The 17,492-nt window shown below is 25.1% G+C and overlaps 1 protein-coding gene across 2 annotated transcripts; it reads right to left on the reverse strand.

Moving 5' to 3' along the window:
- Positions 1 to 4,209: 4,209 nt before the first annotated feature.
- LOC126903803 (uncharacterized) lies at positions 4,210 to 16,830 on the reverse strand. Of its 2 annotated transcripts, none has more exons than XM_050682297.1 (11): positions 16,727 to 16,830; positions 15,729 to 15,755; positions 11,186 to 11,215; positions 9,917 to 9,970; positions 9,790 to 9,819; positions 9,133 to 9,159; positions 6,214 to 6,246; positions 5,204 to 5,281; positions 5,078 to 5,113; positions 4,813 to 4,896; positions 4,210 to 4,624 (listed from the first exon to the last, which is right to left on the reverse strand). In XM_050682297.1, exons 3-11 carry the CDS (start codon positions 11,208 to 11,210, stop codon positions 4,347 to 4,349), a joined length of 645 nt encoding a protein of 214 aa, XP_050538254.1. In that variant the 5' UTR covers positions 11,211 to 11,215; positions 15,729 to 15,755; positions 16,727 to 16,830; the 3' UTR covers positions 4,210 to 4,346. The 2 variants fall into 2 exon arrangements, with proteins under 2 accessions (XP_050538254.1, XP_050538253.1); XM_050682296.1 differs by lacking the exon at positions 16,727 to 16,830 and adding an exon at positions 16,480 to 16,699 and having other exon boundaries at positions 4,211 to 4,624.
- Positions 16,831 to 17,492: the final 662 nt, after the last annotated feature.

The following is a 17,492-nucleotide window of genomic DNA, read 5'->3' on the forward strand; positions in this document are numbered from 1 at the left end:
ACATCATGGTATAAAGTCCAGCAAGTACTGCATGGCCGACAACGACCAGACGCAAATGTATCACTGACTATTTTTAGTCTGTGAATTTACATTGAAATCATTTTTGTGACACCTTATGACACGTATCGTTCGAATATCACATATATTTTCGGCACATCGTCAACCAACTACACTATTGGAAACTGGTTAATTAATTCGAACTCTAGTTTTTCTTTTTTGTGTATTATACTTGTTAATTACTGAGAATAAACGTCTCTACGTTAATTTTCAATCTTGAACTATTGTGTCGCTTACGTTTAATCCGAGTCTGTTTTAAATGGCTCTCCTTATCAACACTTAGTTAATCAAAACGTAATCATTATCGTGGCTTTAGGTTGTTGTATTTTTAATAAAATACAGTGGCGGTCCAATGATTCTACTATGGGAGGAAAGGAAAAACCCTGTTAAAAATCATCTTGACAGCTGTGTCCCATACATCAAAGCTTTTTTAGTTTTATGACTCCATCAATATGTTATTATGAACTATTAGACACAATGGCTTTTTTCTTATTAAACCTATTTAGAATATTTAATTTATTTTAGAATTTCCGTTAAATCTCCTTACTTATATAAATAATAAAAACAACGTGAAAAACCGTGAGGAAGCTCATCCAAGAAAAATTTGATATAAATAACAGATGGGAAGAAGATTGGATATCAGAAAACCCCGATGTGCATAAACTGGTAACACTGCCAGACAACCAGAATTTGAGCTGACAAGGAAAATTTGGACTGCACTAAATCGCATTAGAACAGGTCATGATAGAAGCGGTCACATAATGTTTAAATGGAGTCTGCGTGATTCTGAAATATGCGACTGTGGACACAAATCACAGACGACCAGCCACATCATCAACGAATGCTTACTTCGCCGGTACCATACACGATATTCATCAAGTGAGAAAAAAAGCGGTTAAGTGGACGGTGGACTTGGACATTACATTATAACTACAACTAATAGAATTACCAACTTTTTAATTATTATTATTATTTTTCTTTTGTTCAATTATTTATTTATTTGTTGAAATATTTGTGCTTGTATTAGCTAGTAAGATAAAATGTGTTATTCATATAATGCCATACGATATATATATATTAATCCTCACAGTATTCTCAAAACATTTTAAATTTGGCACCAAAAATTTATACGGGCATAAAATCACTTGTGATTTTAATGATATAATGCGTGTGAATTATGTGAACAGACACGGTTTTTTACTAGAGCAATTTTCTATTTGAGACCCTTAGCGGCTAAATCGCTTCTTGTGTAACCAGCTTAATAAATTAAATCACGTTCAGTAAATTAATTTATCGAAAGATATCATGGTGTATTCTTAAAAAATGGTATAAAATTAACGAATTATAATTATAGTTTATCTAGAGTAAAATCTAGCGATAAAAATGAATCAGATACTTTTAATATGTTATCATAACTAAGATTCTTATTGACTGATCATAAAAATATATATTTATAAGCAATAAATAAATATATAATATTCAGGGTTATATATTACATGCATTTATAAATTTTGAAGGGTCTTAATTTAATTGCTGGATTTTATAGTAACGCAGAAAAATATTATTTTGTTGTGGAAGAAGGATTAACCACTGTAATCACACCCAAAACTAAGATATCGGGAAAACGTTACTCAGTATTCAAATCAATTAATAAAAATTTGTACTGACTGATGGTGTATTCGAATTAACTTTACAAAATTTTTAAATGCATATAATACACAGTTCTTAAACATAAATAAATAAAAAAAAACGTAGTTTATAAATAATGGGCGTGAGGAAGGTTTTTAGACTACGAACTTTTTTTTGATGTGAAACATTTATGGCGACTAGTCATTTTGGCTGTTGTGGCGATTCTCTTCTTCCCACTCGACTTACAAAACTCCATTCTTTAACGTAATACCTTTTTATGTTAAAATATAGGGGAAAGTAAGTAAAGATAAAGTTTTAAATAAAAGTTTGAACAAATATGATATCACGTCATTTTTTGGGCTTGGTTTTAGTTCTATTTTTTTTCTTGGCATGTTTTTACTTTTTTAACATGTTTTTAAAAGCACTTATTTTTTTCTTATTTTTTTAAACATTATTATTATGTTTCATGTAGTTTGATTTATATAAATACAATTTAAATTATGTATTTTAATTTAATAAAATAATAATCTAATAAAAAATTCTATATAGTAGCTTCGATGCGAAGCTGAGAAGGTATTAATTTTACTATGATCTTTTTTTTTTTTTATGTCTGTTACCACTTTTTCTCAGTTCTTACTGGACTGATTTCTTTCAAAAGTACGTCAAAAGATCACAAATCGTATCTAGTTGGAGAAATTACCCTCAAAAATGAACATATCAATATAATTTTTTTTTTATATAGATGCTTGATGTCTTTACTTATCATTTGGTATATTTTTTTTGTAAATTTGACCCTTTATCTGCCCACAGGATCGGATTTAAAATGACAACTATTTACCAAAAAATTAACTTTTGAAAATGTTCCGGAAGGTCTGACACTTTTATATATATCTTAAATTAAAGCTAATGTAATGTACTTTAATTTGAAAAAAAAAATTTGACCTCTGGACTTGTCTTCATGGTGAAAACGGCTACCGAATGCTATTTTTGTATGATAATTCTCGATTTTATAATTTACATTTTTTACTTTAAAATGCTATAACTTTTTAAAAAATGTATGGATCAATTTTGATGAGAAGTAGTATTTATATACATCTATCATTCGATATACTTTTTTTTGAAATCAGACTATTTCCCTATATACGGGGGAGCTTCAAATATAAAAAATGCATATAGAAAGTAGAACTTTTTAACTTAACTTTTAAAAGTGTTCCTGAAGATTTGACACTTTTATATATATCTTAAATTGAAGCTTATGTAATATACTTTAATTTAAAAAAAAAAATTGACCTCTAGACTTGTCTTCACGGCAAAAATGGCTACTGAATGCTATTTTCGTGTGAAAATTCTCGATTTTATTTTTTATATTTTTAACTTTATAATGCTATAACTTATTGAAAAGTGTATGGATCAACACAATTTTTTTATGAGATATAATATTTTTTAATAATCCCTTTTTCATTCGACTTACTTTATCTTAATCAAGATATCAATAAGGAACTAGCAGATCATGTAGCTTTTGGAATAATACACCAATTTTTTTAAAATTGAACACAATCTAAAGATTTGCATCGAATTGTTTATTTTTGATAGTAATTTTAATTACTGTCAGATATCATTATACTTGATCCAACTATACCATGGCATCACTGTGCCGCGACCCCCCTGTGCTGGGTTTTTTTTTTGAATTGTATCTTATTTATATTATATAAAAAGTGTCTATAATCTTAATATTGAATTTATGTTTGGAATTTTCCAAGTTAGCTTTTTGATTGTCGTGTAAATACGACAACTTCGTCAAATTGACGAAAGCCTCCAATTTTCCTTTCTTTTAGAGTCATTGGTTTTTAACACAACTCCTCGCTCATTGATTATGATTTAATTAAACTTTAACCATTTTTTTTTTTACCAGCCAATCAATAATTATATACTTTATTCATATTATTCATCCATTCTCCGTTCGTCAAATTAATAAAAATAAGTAAATCGTGTTTTATATTAATGATTTTGGTGCTGATTATATGGAGGGTATTCTACTTAGAGGGTAGTAGAATACAATTTAAAAAATCGTCATAAATTGTGCTGTATAATTTTAAAAATTTTAAAAATTTAGTATAATTTTTTTTGTCAGGTCACTGATATTTTTTATTTATGTAAAATAAATTAGTATATCTAAAATTATAGAAAATTTATAAGTTATAAAAAACCAAATACTGATAAATCCGATATTGCATATAGCGTTCGAAATTTTATATCGGATTACATTTCGGCTCAGCCCTAAAAAACTATAATACACGTCAATAAGCATATTGAAGTCTCAAAATGTTTTAAAATGCTTCTAAATGCAAATTGTTTAACATGAATGAAAATATTCATTAAAAGGGAAACTATTAGAGCTAATATTTTTAGCATAATTCAACATTGTATGTATATTAAAAATAAATCAAAATAGCATATTCGATGATTCACGACTAAAAAATTAAAATAAAATTATCAAAGTATTTGACTATTTCATCACAAGTTATCTTTGATATCTTTGTTAAATTCTGTAGTTCTTAATAATAATCAAATAATGGTAATAATTATAAAATTATATAAGTTGAATAACTTAGAAGGTAATAATAAGTTTATTTCACATATTGATAAGTAAAACACATTTGTTATTCAAGAGAAACAAAGAAATCTTGAAATTTGTCTGCACCCTTCGATATTTCTATTTTTGGTTGGTGATTCCTTTCACCATTTTTCTCTACTATTTGTCGGAAAGACACAAATCCCCTTATATTTTCTACTAAACTCCTGTAAAAGAATGTACAATTTCCCAAAAAATCACAACCTCCTGTATGTTTTAAGATCAAATCCCTATTTGAAGCATGATGCAATAATGCAGCTAATTTACATTTATGTTTATTATCGTCCTTGCACATTGTTTTGCCATCTGAATTAATAAAATTATAAAAAAATTGTTATATAATTTACAAACTAATACACATAGTATATTAAAAAAATATAATATTGTTTACAAAAACATAAAAAAATTAATAATATAAAATTATAAAGTTATAAAAGTTATTTTTATTCAATCTATTGATTTTTTTTTTAATGTAGCACTCAAATATTAATTACCATTATTATGTAATAACGTCCGAACAGCAATCGCCTTCACCAAATCAACACGTTTAGAGACAGCAAGGCTATAGACAACATTTTCTAAAAAACACATTATAAAACATAATTTAGATTAGTGACAATCACATTCAAAAAGTTTTAGAAGTTATTCAGAATTTCGAATTTCATATTTTTAAATACAGAATTAAAACATAAAGTAATTAATGATCACCTTATACACTTTTTTAAATTCCATCTATATCAATATTTAATTTAATTTTACCTTGTACATCATACCGAAAATTGTCAGCATTGCAGTCTTGAAAAAATATTTTTAAAAAAATTAGAAATACAAGTACAGAAGTATTTATTGTAACGGTTATTATGTAATTTTCACCTAATTACTCACTATTCAAATTTATGAAATAACTCTTTAATATTTCTTGCAATGCACCCTCATATCCAATGGTATGAATTTGTACTTCTTCTATAATGTATTATTAATTATTAATAATAAAAAAATTTTACACTCAGTGTTATAATATTTTGACTTGACTCCATTTAATAGAATTTTTGACTCAAGTTTGTCCAAAACCATTCAAATAATTTATACGTTTTAAATGATTTCGATCGTTTAAAAGCGGGTAGACCATTGTCCGGTTTTAATGTGTAAAATGTTTAATACAAAGAAATGTTTTACCGAATAGACTCTGAAATTTTATTACACTTAATAAAAAATAATTTTTTTTAGACACTCGATTTCTTTTAAAATATTTTTTAAGGATAGGAATTATATGCACTTATAATTTTTTTTAAGTTATTCTGAACATACCATCAGTCAGTACATATTTTTATTAATTGACTTAAAAAATAAATAATTTGTTATTACGGAGGTAATACTTTTGGGGGATCGGAGGTTTAACATCTTCTCGAATGAAAATTATTTTTATTATACTATACATACAACCCTATGATAAAGTTACACAAACTGGGGATTCTTTAAAGCGGCCCAAGCAAAATTTATAAATGCATAGAATTTCTATATCAAATAATAATTATATTACATTAACATTATGTTTTAAGGATTATATTAGTGTTATGTTATGGTTAAAAGTTATATCACAACTCAAAAAAACATTTTAAGAACAAAATAAAATTGACCTCTTTAAACAATTAAATTATTAAAAATGAATTTTTAACAACTCTCAAAAAAGTAAACTATTAGAGCTAAAATATTGTTACTTTCTTAGTTTTAATTTTTTTAATCAAACATTTTTTAAAAAATTATTAATTTATATGGTTGTTATTATTTGGTAATAATTATGGCTCCGTTGCCTGGGAAGATTAATGTAAAGTGTTTGTTGGATAAAATCCGTTAATATATTTAATAATCAAATTGTCCTTGAATATATGTTTTACCTATAAGTTTATTAATGTTTTGATACGTTGGAGCTGAAAATTAAAAAAGATGTTATATATCTCAATATAGCATAAAATTCTGCTGTTTTTACATAACATTATTTCTTTCGTTTTCGCCTGTTAAAGTAAATAGAAATATATCATGCTTTCTACTCATAGTCGAGATCAAAGGCATGTCTTTTTCCCAAGCCTAATAAGATTAACCAGGGAGGGAAGGAATTTATCCCTTTCGTTCCTCTGTTTCACGATCAAAAAATATGGTAGTAAATTTACCATTTATTGGTTTTTTTTGTTCTGTCATACAAAATAACTATATATTTTAGTAGTTTATAAATAGTGGTTACAGATCCTCAAAGGTACAGAAACATGACCTTATCAACTGTTCTCGGGAAACAATTGGTACACAAGTAAGATGCAGTCCGCCCTAGAGACGTTACACCTGACCTACCCTAACCCCCACTAGCTCTGATGCCAGCGTGTTCTCATCTGTGAACCCATTGTTTTCTGATAACAATTGATGACGTAATTTTTCGGCACCTTTGATATCCCGTTATATACCCGCTATTTATATACTGCTGTTAATAAATTCTGAATATTATATTAATCCAACAATTGTTTTCATCATTAATTTTGATACAGTACTGTGTTTCCCTCAGCCACACATCAAGTTATCAACCAAATGGAAGTGTGTCGAGATCTGAATCATAAAATCAAAGTGGCCTAATGATAACATTTTTCTCTAAAACACTTTTGGTCTAAGGTTCTGTTCCCGTTGTTACGTTAAACTCTTTTAATATGAATTATACAATACACATCGGTATTAATGACATGGTACTATTTAGAAATTAATAAGAGCGAGCAGAGGAAAATGTATGTAAATAATTGTGAAGCGAAAATGGCCACTAAAATAATTTTACGTATAATCATTATACGTAACGAGGGCAAACGGGGCAATAAAGGATACACTAATCAAGCAAATGAATGATTAGTATATTAAAAAACGATGGAGGACAAAAAAAAAAAAACTATAAGTCGTTCAATAATCGGACGATTTGCAATTATTAGAGACGCGAGACGTGAGTGAAGAATGTCCAATAGAGTATAAAGAAAAACAAATCTGAAAAATATGAAAAATTAAGAGTTTTCGTCGTGAAAGGAATGACGTGGAGACACAATGTAACTTATACTAGCGAACGCTATGATAAATGTAATGACGGGGTATTAGTGACTTCCACTTTCTACCTAATACCCACCCGTACTGTGTCTATTTTTTACATGATTTTCGGTACACTTTCAATGAATGGTTGTCTATCCCCAGCAGCCATGTTAATTTTTTTAATAGAAAGTAGAAATATATAACATTTAAAAGAGAGTATTACATTAATATCGTCAGACGTGGATATGATAAAAAAAAATAGACTTAGATGGTTTACTCATGTTATTAGGAGAGAGGAATGGGAAGCTGTAATAACAGATATAGAAATGAATTTTGAAGGAAGAAGAGGTAGAGGAAGACCAAAATAAAGATGGAAGAATGTTATTGAATACGTTATGAGGACGGATGATGTGAGCGTAGATGATATAGGATATCGTATCTAGTGGAAGTTTAGAATAACGGTGGCCAATCCCAAGTAGTTTGAATAAAGGCAAGGAAAAAGAAGAAGAATAAAGTAGAAATTCATCTAATAAATAACTTATAAGTTAGATATAAGCTGAAAAAATAAGGCCATCATCATTATTAATATATAAGGGATGAACATAAAAAATATTTTTAAAAAACTATTTCTTTACTTAAACATCGAAACTATTTAGTATATAAATTATGCATTAAAGGATAGTTTATCAAAGAAAAATAAATATTCTTAATAATTGAAAAGACTCAATTCTTTTATTCAGTTATCCTTTAATAGTAATATTAGATGCTATCTTTGATGGTAATATTATAATAATTTGTCGATAATTTTTACTTAAGTTATATGTATCTAATCTACAATAAATATAATGAATTACACTTATTTTGAACTTTTTGACACTGCCCTCCCACATAGCAGAAAAAAATTACTTCAAAGATTTAAACTAGAATAAATAGCTCAATTTATTAGCCGGTCTACCCCACGAAAAAGGTGTTTCATATCAAAAATATTATTAATATAAATTTATTTTTAAATGAATATTATAAATATATTTTTCATTATAAATAATATTAGCCATAAGTGATGAATTTTTATTACATATGTCATGATATTTATTTTGAAAAAAAAATGTATAAACATATAAAATAAACCAAAAAACATAATTATCAATATTATTTTTATTTTTTAATTACTTATGAGATCAATGGTTAGACAATGACTTTGTATTTATTTTTATTATAATGGTTTTATCCTCAATACACTTCATGAGAAGGGCCATGAAATTCATGATAATAAGTTAGTGGTGAACTATGAAAAAAATTACTAGTGGAATAGCATTTTAAGTGATCTGGCATGAACTTCAAAATTTTATTTAAAAACACAGTATAGTATACTGAAATATGTAAAGTTGCCCGACAAGAAGTTTTCCGGTTTCTGTTTAACCCAGTTAAAAAAAGAAAAGCAAAATGAGTTCACATTTTTTTCAAATTAACGCCTCCTATTAAAAAGAAAAATTTGAAAGATTTTTTGAGTGATTAAATTGGTTTTAAAGTTGATTTTAATATCAAAGACATGTTTACATCTACTTTTGAAAAAAATTTCAATTCACACTTGCCCACTTATAGCTTCGATGCGAAGCTGAGAAGGTATTAATTTTACTATGATGTGTCTTGTTAAAGGTATTTTTAACGGATAAATGGACATTTTTATTTATATAATATACTGTGATGTAAAGAATGGTCTAAAATTAAATTGATTATCATTTTCAATTATGAGTGTTAATTACCTTCATTATCGTTTATCTCGATCAAATCTGGAATATTTACAAATATAAAATAAAGTAAAAATTAAAAATTTTAAATATTTGTAATACCATTTCACAGGTTATTTACTCATTAAATTTATTAGCAAATTTTATATTTATATATGTTTATGTTATATCACTCCAACAAAGAGCAAGAAGTAACTGGCACCAGTTTTTTGTTGTTAATATTTTACTATTACCTAATTCGATATTCGATCACTTCAGAATTTTTGATATTATCTAGTATCATTGAGAAAATGATATACAGATGTTCAGTGAGTAAGATAATAGATCAATTGTTATAAACAATGAGAACAATATAAACCCGTTTCCTGACTTACTGAACACTCTGTATATCTAGCTCCATGATACAAATATTTAAATACAATGTTATTTAGCAAAACAAACATTTCTATAAGGTTAGAATTAACTAAATTCTAACAAATTTTCATTTCACTTAAATACACCAGAGAATTTTTTAGATTTTATAAATTTATTCTAAGGTAGCGATCTTGCAAATTTAAGTAAGATTGTTTCAATAAAAAATCGTTTAATTTGGTATATTTTATATTAGCAACTGTATTAATTTTAAATTAATTACTAATGATGATCTTTAACTGTTTTTTATAATATACTCACCCTTGGGGAATAGAAGTGATTCCAAAACATCTAAAATGAAAAAAATAATAATCAAAGTTTTCTTTTATATTATTAATGATAAAACTATACTTTTATTAAACTATGTAAGTGAAAAAATTATTCTTACATTGCTTATATTTTTTTGTGGAGTTTAAAATTAATTCCATTATTTTAGATCCATCTAAAAATGAAAAAATAGAATATGACTTTGAAAAAATAAATATTTTTGTAAAATTCTGTTGTATTAAGTATTATACAGATGAATCAATTAAGGTTAAAATACTTATTTTCTTGGAAACTATTGAAAATTTTTAATTTTTTATAGGTAATTTTTCAAAAGTTACGTGTGTAGCCCGGTCATTGCTCGACGTTACTTATCAACACCAACCTCCCTCTTCGCTGAACTTACGAGACTTGACAAAACGATTAGTTTTGTCTGACACCATCGGCAACTAAGTAATAGGTGTGTGGAGTTGGGTTACTATTGGCTCAGCTGACCCTTTCACAGTGATCTGGCGTATTTTTTTGCTGGTTGGTTTATATCGGTTTTTTAGTCGAAAAACCAACAGTTCCTCTCATTTTTCCGCTTTAATAGGGAGTGGACAATGGTAATCAAGATTAGCGGAAGCTGATATTCCATATTTCTAAGGATTATTTTTGGAACGTGTTCGGTGGGCTATCAACATCATGTGGTGGGGTGGTTTGCTGATAACTGGGTCTAACATCTTTGTTAATGTATTAATATACTAAATCTATTAATTTCATTATGTATAAATTATAAAATCCTGTCTGTAATCAAAATTTAGTGGATTGTCTTCTCGTTGTTTGTTTTTCAAGTGTAGCAGACAAACATCCAACCCATCTCTTATAGTTAATTAAGTTAAAGTTCATATAATGTACTGAAGATTACTCTGGGACCTATAAATTCAATCATTACTTTTACAGTAATAATTGTTTGATTGACCAATTTTCTATTAATTGTTTGTTTAGCATACAGAAATCGTCATTTTTGTCACATAATTAAGTTCTTATTGACAATTCTTGTTATCGGCTTAATTGTCCATTTAAAAATTTTATTCCTCCAGTTATAATCGTGCTGCTTTTTCGTTAGATAAAAGTTAATTTTGATAAACACAATATTTTAATAAAATGTACAGCTAAAAAATTGCTACGTTGCACATTCCTCTTACTAGTAGCTAAAAATATTATTAAATCAAAAATTTAATTTCAAATCTATCTATTTACCAGCCAACATTTATTTTGTAGTTCATTCCTCATTTAATTGTATAATAATAATTATAGGTTTTTGGTTAACGATTGAAAAGTATCTTTCAGATAATTTTCAAGATATAATTTTAATAACATAATTTATTCACAAAATCTAACATGAAAATACCTTCTAATGGAATTGCTTCCAACATCTTGTCTAAAATAATTTAAAATGAACATCATTATAATTTATAATTAAAAAAAATTTAAAGTACACTATAAATTATTTGTAAATGTTTAGGATATATAAATATAATTGACATTTATTACAATAATTTTATGTATTTTATCCGCATAAAATAAAAATTACTGAAATAAGTCTATACAGAACGATTTTTTTAACGTTAGCCAATCAATTACTCTTAAAATAATAATTTACTTGCAAATTTATTATGGATTTTGTTAATGACATATATACAGCATGATATCACAGTCACAGAGTGTTTATTGTCAATTATGACTATCATTGAATATGCTTTCTGTATTGCCAGTTGGAGTATTTATAAACTCGCAACAATGTGCCTTACTACCAATGATAATAAACGCTGCGTATCTACGAATATCGACGTTATAAAAATTCAATTAGCTACTTTTATTAGTAATCCTTTGTGTATTATATATGTATAATAATTTAAAAATTTGAAACTTTAAAATTTATTATCTATGTACAAAAAAAGTTTTATTTAAAATTCAAACATTTTATTAAATTCAAAATATGTGTTCCCATTTGAAAAAACAAAGTTGACACCCTTACAAGGCATAAGGTATGAACCTAAAATGTATTATATAGCTAATAGTTCAAGAATAATATGTAACTAATGGTAATCAAATAAAAAAACGATGGCACAGTAGTGTCGCGGTACAGTGTGGACGTAACATAGTTGGGACAAGTATGATGATATCTCACAGTGATTAAATTCAGATCATGAAATACTATTTATAGTAATTAAATTTAATATGAAATTAATATTTATTAATTTAGAATTGTAATTTTTACGGAGAAATTATAAAAACTTATAATGTAGTTGTTACTTTCATGGTGAACAAGTATAAATATTAATACAAAACTTTTCATTTGTTGTTACTTATGATTAAAGAGTCATTCCATTTGAAATAACCTAATATGTGTACTACTATAGTTTAGAATTTTTTGAAATTTTTATCATAGGCTTCTTACCAGATAGCCCATTTTTAATAATTAAAAATATGAAAAATAATTATAATTGATGAAAACGCTCAAAAATCCGTTCAAATCACAAACAAATATTTTATACTTTTATGGTATTTAATCATTTTAATAGAAATCATAGTGTTTATTTCTTTAATTATTTCAATTTAAAAATATTTAGAACTTCATTAATTATAATGAATCACTTTAACTAAAAAAAACAATTAAATAGTTTTTAAAAAATCTACTTAATTGGACGTATTATAAAATGGATTATAATTGAAAAATCCATTGTTAAATTCAGGCGATACACAAAATCATTTTTTTAGAAATTATTTATACAGTAACATGTCACAAGAAAATTAGGAGTTAAACAAAAATAGAATAAGAAATTAATAATAAATAAGTAAAATTAAATAACAATTTGTTTTTAGCGTTGATAATGATAATATTGTTCCCGAAATACTTATGCTCGCCTTTTTAATAATTTTTTAGTGGCTTTTTGAGTTAAATATTTTTTAGTATTAAAAGAATAATATTTTGAATAGTTTTATTTTGAATATGTATTTTTAAGTTTTGATCCCACCCTTCATAAAGGGAAATTGTCCGATTTACAAAAAAAATTAAGTTGCATAAATAAAGTATATAAATAGTAGTTATCATAAAAAAATTATAATAATCCATACATTTATTAAAATGTTATAGCATTATAAAGTTATAAATACCAAAAATTTTTTTTACAAAAATCGTATTTTTTTTTATTAACTATAATGTTTGTTTTCACCGTGAAGACAAAATTAAGTCCGAAGTTTTTATTTTTCTATATTATTGAAAAAGTTTTATTTTCTATATGCATTTTTTAGATTTTACCCCCCTCTCCCGTATATAGGGAAATGACCGGATTTGAAAAAAAAGTATGTCGTATGAAAGATGAATATAAATAATACTTCTCATGAAAAAATTTTATTGTTCCATCAATTTTTTAAAAAGTTAGAGTATTTTAAAGTAAAAAATGTAAAATATAAAATCGAGAATTTTCACACAAAAATAGCATTTGGTAGCCATTTTCACCATGAAGACAAGTCAAAAGGTCAAATTTATATTTCCCATAATAAAGTACATTACATTAATTTTAATTTAAGATATATATAAAAGTGTCAGACTTTCCGGAAAACTTTCAAAAGTTAATTTTTTGTAAAAAATTTACATTTACCATAAAGTTCGTAATTTTTTTTTTATCATATTAAAGTATATTACATTAGCTTTAATTTAAGATATATATAAAAGTGTCAGTATTTTCGAAATACTTTCAAAAGTTAAGTTGAAAAAGTTTCTCTGTTCACTCTGTATTCTGTGGGCAGGTAAAGGGTCAGATTTAAAAAAAAATATATACGAAATGATAGGTTTAAAAATTATATTGATTTAATCATATTTAAAAAAGTTATGCTAATTTTAAGAAAAAAAAAGTGAAAAAAATGACGAAATTTACCAATTTTAATAATTGTAATTTTTTTGGAAATTTACCCCATTTGTGGGGAACGAGGGAAAATTTTTCAATTTTTATTGGTAATGTATTTAACTAGATACAATTTTTGATCTTTTGACGTATTGTAGAAGGAAATCGGTCCAGTGAAAGCTGTGAAAAAGTGACAATAGTCATAAAAAAAAAAACACATTATGTTAAAATTAATACCTTCTTAGCTTCCCATCGAAGCAAAAAATTTAGTTTAGTATTAAAATATTTTATGTTAAAAAGTGATTTTTACATAAAAATACATTTTTCGTTAAATTCGATGGCCATTTTTCCATAGAAGAATAGATGCCGGGAAAAAAAACATTTTTGTTTTTGAACTTATAGTAATTATCGTAAGATTTAATTTGACAGATGTTTAAAGGACACAGTATTTCCGAAACATTTTCAAAAGTTAAGTTGAAAAAGTTCTACTTTTTAAATGTATGTCACAAGTGTTAATCCCCCCCTGTTAAAGGAAAATGGTCCAATTTAAAAAAAAAAGTATATAAAATGAAGAAAGTAAACATAAAGTGTTTATGAAAAAAAAATTCTATTGATCTATACATTTTTAAAAAGTTATAGTAATTTAAAGTTGAAAAAATAAAATATGAAATCGTATATAATATTCATGAAAATCAGTGTACCCCATTATAAAATATATTTAAATAAATTAAAATACAATACCAAAAATTTAACACAACAATATTTTTAAATAAAAAATATTTTATATTAAAAATAATTTTTGAATATGTTAATCATTTTCACTATATCTCGAATTTGTTTTCATAATATAGTATTTTATATAAGCTTTAATTTAATATTAAATAAAAGTGTCAATATTTCCACAAAATGACATGTGTTTAAATTTGTTATTTTATATCACCCCTATAGTCAGGTCAAAAGTCAGATTTTCAAAAAAAGTATATCAAATGAATGAAGTAAACATAAAGTATTTATGAAAAAAAAGTTGTATTAATCAATACATTTTTCGTAAAGTTATAGTAATATAATGTTAACAAATTAAAATCTGAAATCGTAAACACCAAGATTGCATGTTTTTGAGCTACGACAATCATTTGCAGATAGAAGATAAGTCGTCAGGGAAAATTTTTTTTTTTTTGATTTTATAGTGCATAAAAGTCTTTATTTTAACATATGTTTAAAGATCGTAAAATTTTCGGAACATTTTCAAAACTTTAGTTGAAAAAGTTAAATTTGTGTGCAGAAGTTGCTATTTTGAATCTCTTCCTGTGGGCAGTTAAAGGGTGAGATTTTCAAACAAATTTTATCAAATGAAAGAGTAATATCTAAAGTTTCAATATAAAAAAGAATTATCTTGGTTTGTTCATTTTACAATAACTTATGGCAATTTTTAGAAAAAAGGTTTAAAAATATCAAAATTTACCGATTTAAAAAATAGTAATTTTTTGGAGGATTTTCAATATTTATGAGAAATAACGGAAATTTTTTCAATTAAACAAATTAAAAAAAAAAAAAAAACACATAATAGTAAATTTAATACATTCTCAGCTTCAAATCGAAGATAAAAATATTTACAAAATTTGAAGTATTTGAATTCTTTTTAATAAAATTATTTTTCACTAACTTTTAAATACCTAAATAATTTATGTTAAGAATTGTTTTCTCTTGAAAATAAAATAAAATTAAACACATATTAGAAAAGATAGATGAAATAAAAATTAAGGATTTTAGAAGTTATTATGTGATTATTAAAATTAAAAGCGTGAAAATAGTTGTATGATTAATAAAGTGAAAGATTTAAAATATAATTTAAAAATTAAAATTTTGAGTTATTATAGAACATTTTTTAGGTGTTACTTTATCGATCATTTGGTTATGCCTAAGCATAGCGATTCTAAAGGAGGGCCCAGGCGGCTATGCCATATGCCCACCCTCCCTGTCCGCGCTTGTTTTTAAATATATATATTTTGTTGGGAAATATAGTTGATCATGTAATTTTATACATACTTGTCTTTTCAATTGTTCGTGCTAAAACTGTAAAAAATTACGAAATAAATATATTTACTAAATTAAAAAATCCAAATAATTTTATAAGATATTCTTTTGTAACTTTTTTTTAAGTTACCACAATAAATATATGAATCATTAATTAGTTTTCAAAAAAAAAAAACGCAAATCAATCAGTTTACATTCAATGAATAATTAAATGATTAACTTGATCAGTAATTTAAAAAAACCCAGCACAGGGGGGTCGCGGCATAGTGGTGACGTGGCATAGTTGAATCAAGTATAATGATATCTGACAGTGATTAAAATCACTATCAAAAAAAAAAACGCTTCGATGCAAATCTTTAGATAGTGTTTAATTTTAAAAAATTGGTGGATTATTCCAAAAGCTAAATGATCTGATAGTTCCTTATTAATATCCTGATAAAGATAAAATATGTCGAATGAAAAAGGGATAGCACTATAAATTTAAAAATGTAAAAATTAAAATCTAGAAAGTGGTAACAGATACAAAAATAATAAATAAATAAAAAAAAGTAAAATAATAAAAAAAAAAAGACATCATAGTAAAACTAACACCTTCTCAGCTTCTCATCGAAGCTAAAAAATGTATTTAGTATACTATTATTTCTAAAAAGAGTCAATGTACACTCTGATTTACTTAAATTTCAAAAAATATCAGAAAAATAACTGCAGCAATTTTAAAATATAGTTAAAAACATATAATTTCAAAAATTATTATTATTTTTACTTTGCATATCTGGGTGATCACTGGTTATATTGCTAGTCACATTCGTTATACAAATTGATAAATAATAGACGAATAGATTCAAAATAATATATTTTCTTCCTTGACTTATCATTATTGAACAATTTTAAAATCTTAATAATTTAATATATTCTATGATTTAAAATGTTATGTGTAATTGGAAATATCTATAGTAATATATATGAAATTTATCAAGATTGCAATGAATTTAATAATGATGATTTCTTACTTAGTAGAAAATGTTTTATTTATAGTTTCAGTATTTTAATATTTACACAGATTTTTTTTATTAAAAACTGATAGAGTCGACTTTAATTTACTTTATCTGAAAATAATATCCCTTGTGTAATTGCCAAGTATCATATTTTTTTAATTAAAGATTTTCGAGTCTAGAGATTATTCCAATAGTTATATAATTTGTTCTTTATAATACTAAAAATAGACTATTAACCAATTATAGTATGCAAAAAAGGACAGATAAATTTTATTAATGTAAATAATAAATCTTATAAGAAAAATGTGCGTTAATCATATTTGTAAATTACAAATTAGATTTTTATAGAAATACAACATTACATTTTCTTACACTTTTTCAATATCAAAAAGGTATCGATAAATAAAATATTTGAAAAAAAATTAATTATCGCATCAATATGAAACAAATAATAATAATTTAACGAAATTCTTAGTTTTATTAATTTAAACTACAATATTTTATAATTTATGGATAATTAAGTATTTTTTTTGTTCACATCTTGTGTATTATAAAGGCAATAAATAAATTTATTTTTATTACAAAATGTAAGTTAAAGTATGTTCAATATTTCAAAATTATCTAATAAATCTGTAATGTCTATGATCGATAGCAACTTTTTAATATTTTAGAAGATATGAATATTTTATATTTGGAGAAGTGCGGCTAAATGCCCGCTTAAAAGATTAGATAATTTTTCAAATAGTTTTATCATGATTAAGCTTCGGGACTTAGAATTCTT

The sequence above is a fragment of the Daktulosphaira vitifoliae genome, unplaced genomic scaffold, assembly GCF_025091365.1.
Source record: "Daktulosphaira vitifoliae isolate Bord-2020 unplaced genomic scaffold, ASM2509136v1 Scaffold_4, whole genome shotgun sequence".
NCBI lineage: Eukaryota > Metazoa > Arthropoda > Insecta > Hemiptera > Phylloxeridae > Daktulosphaira > Daktulosphaira vitifoliae.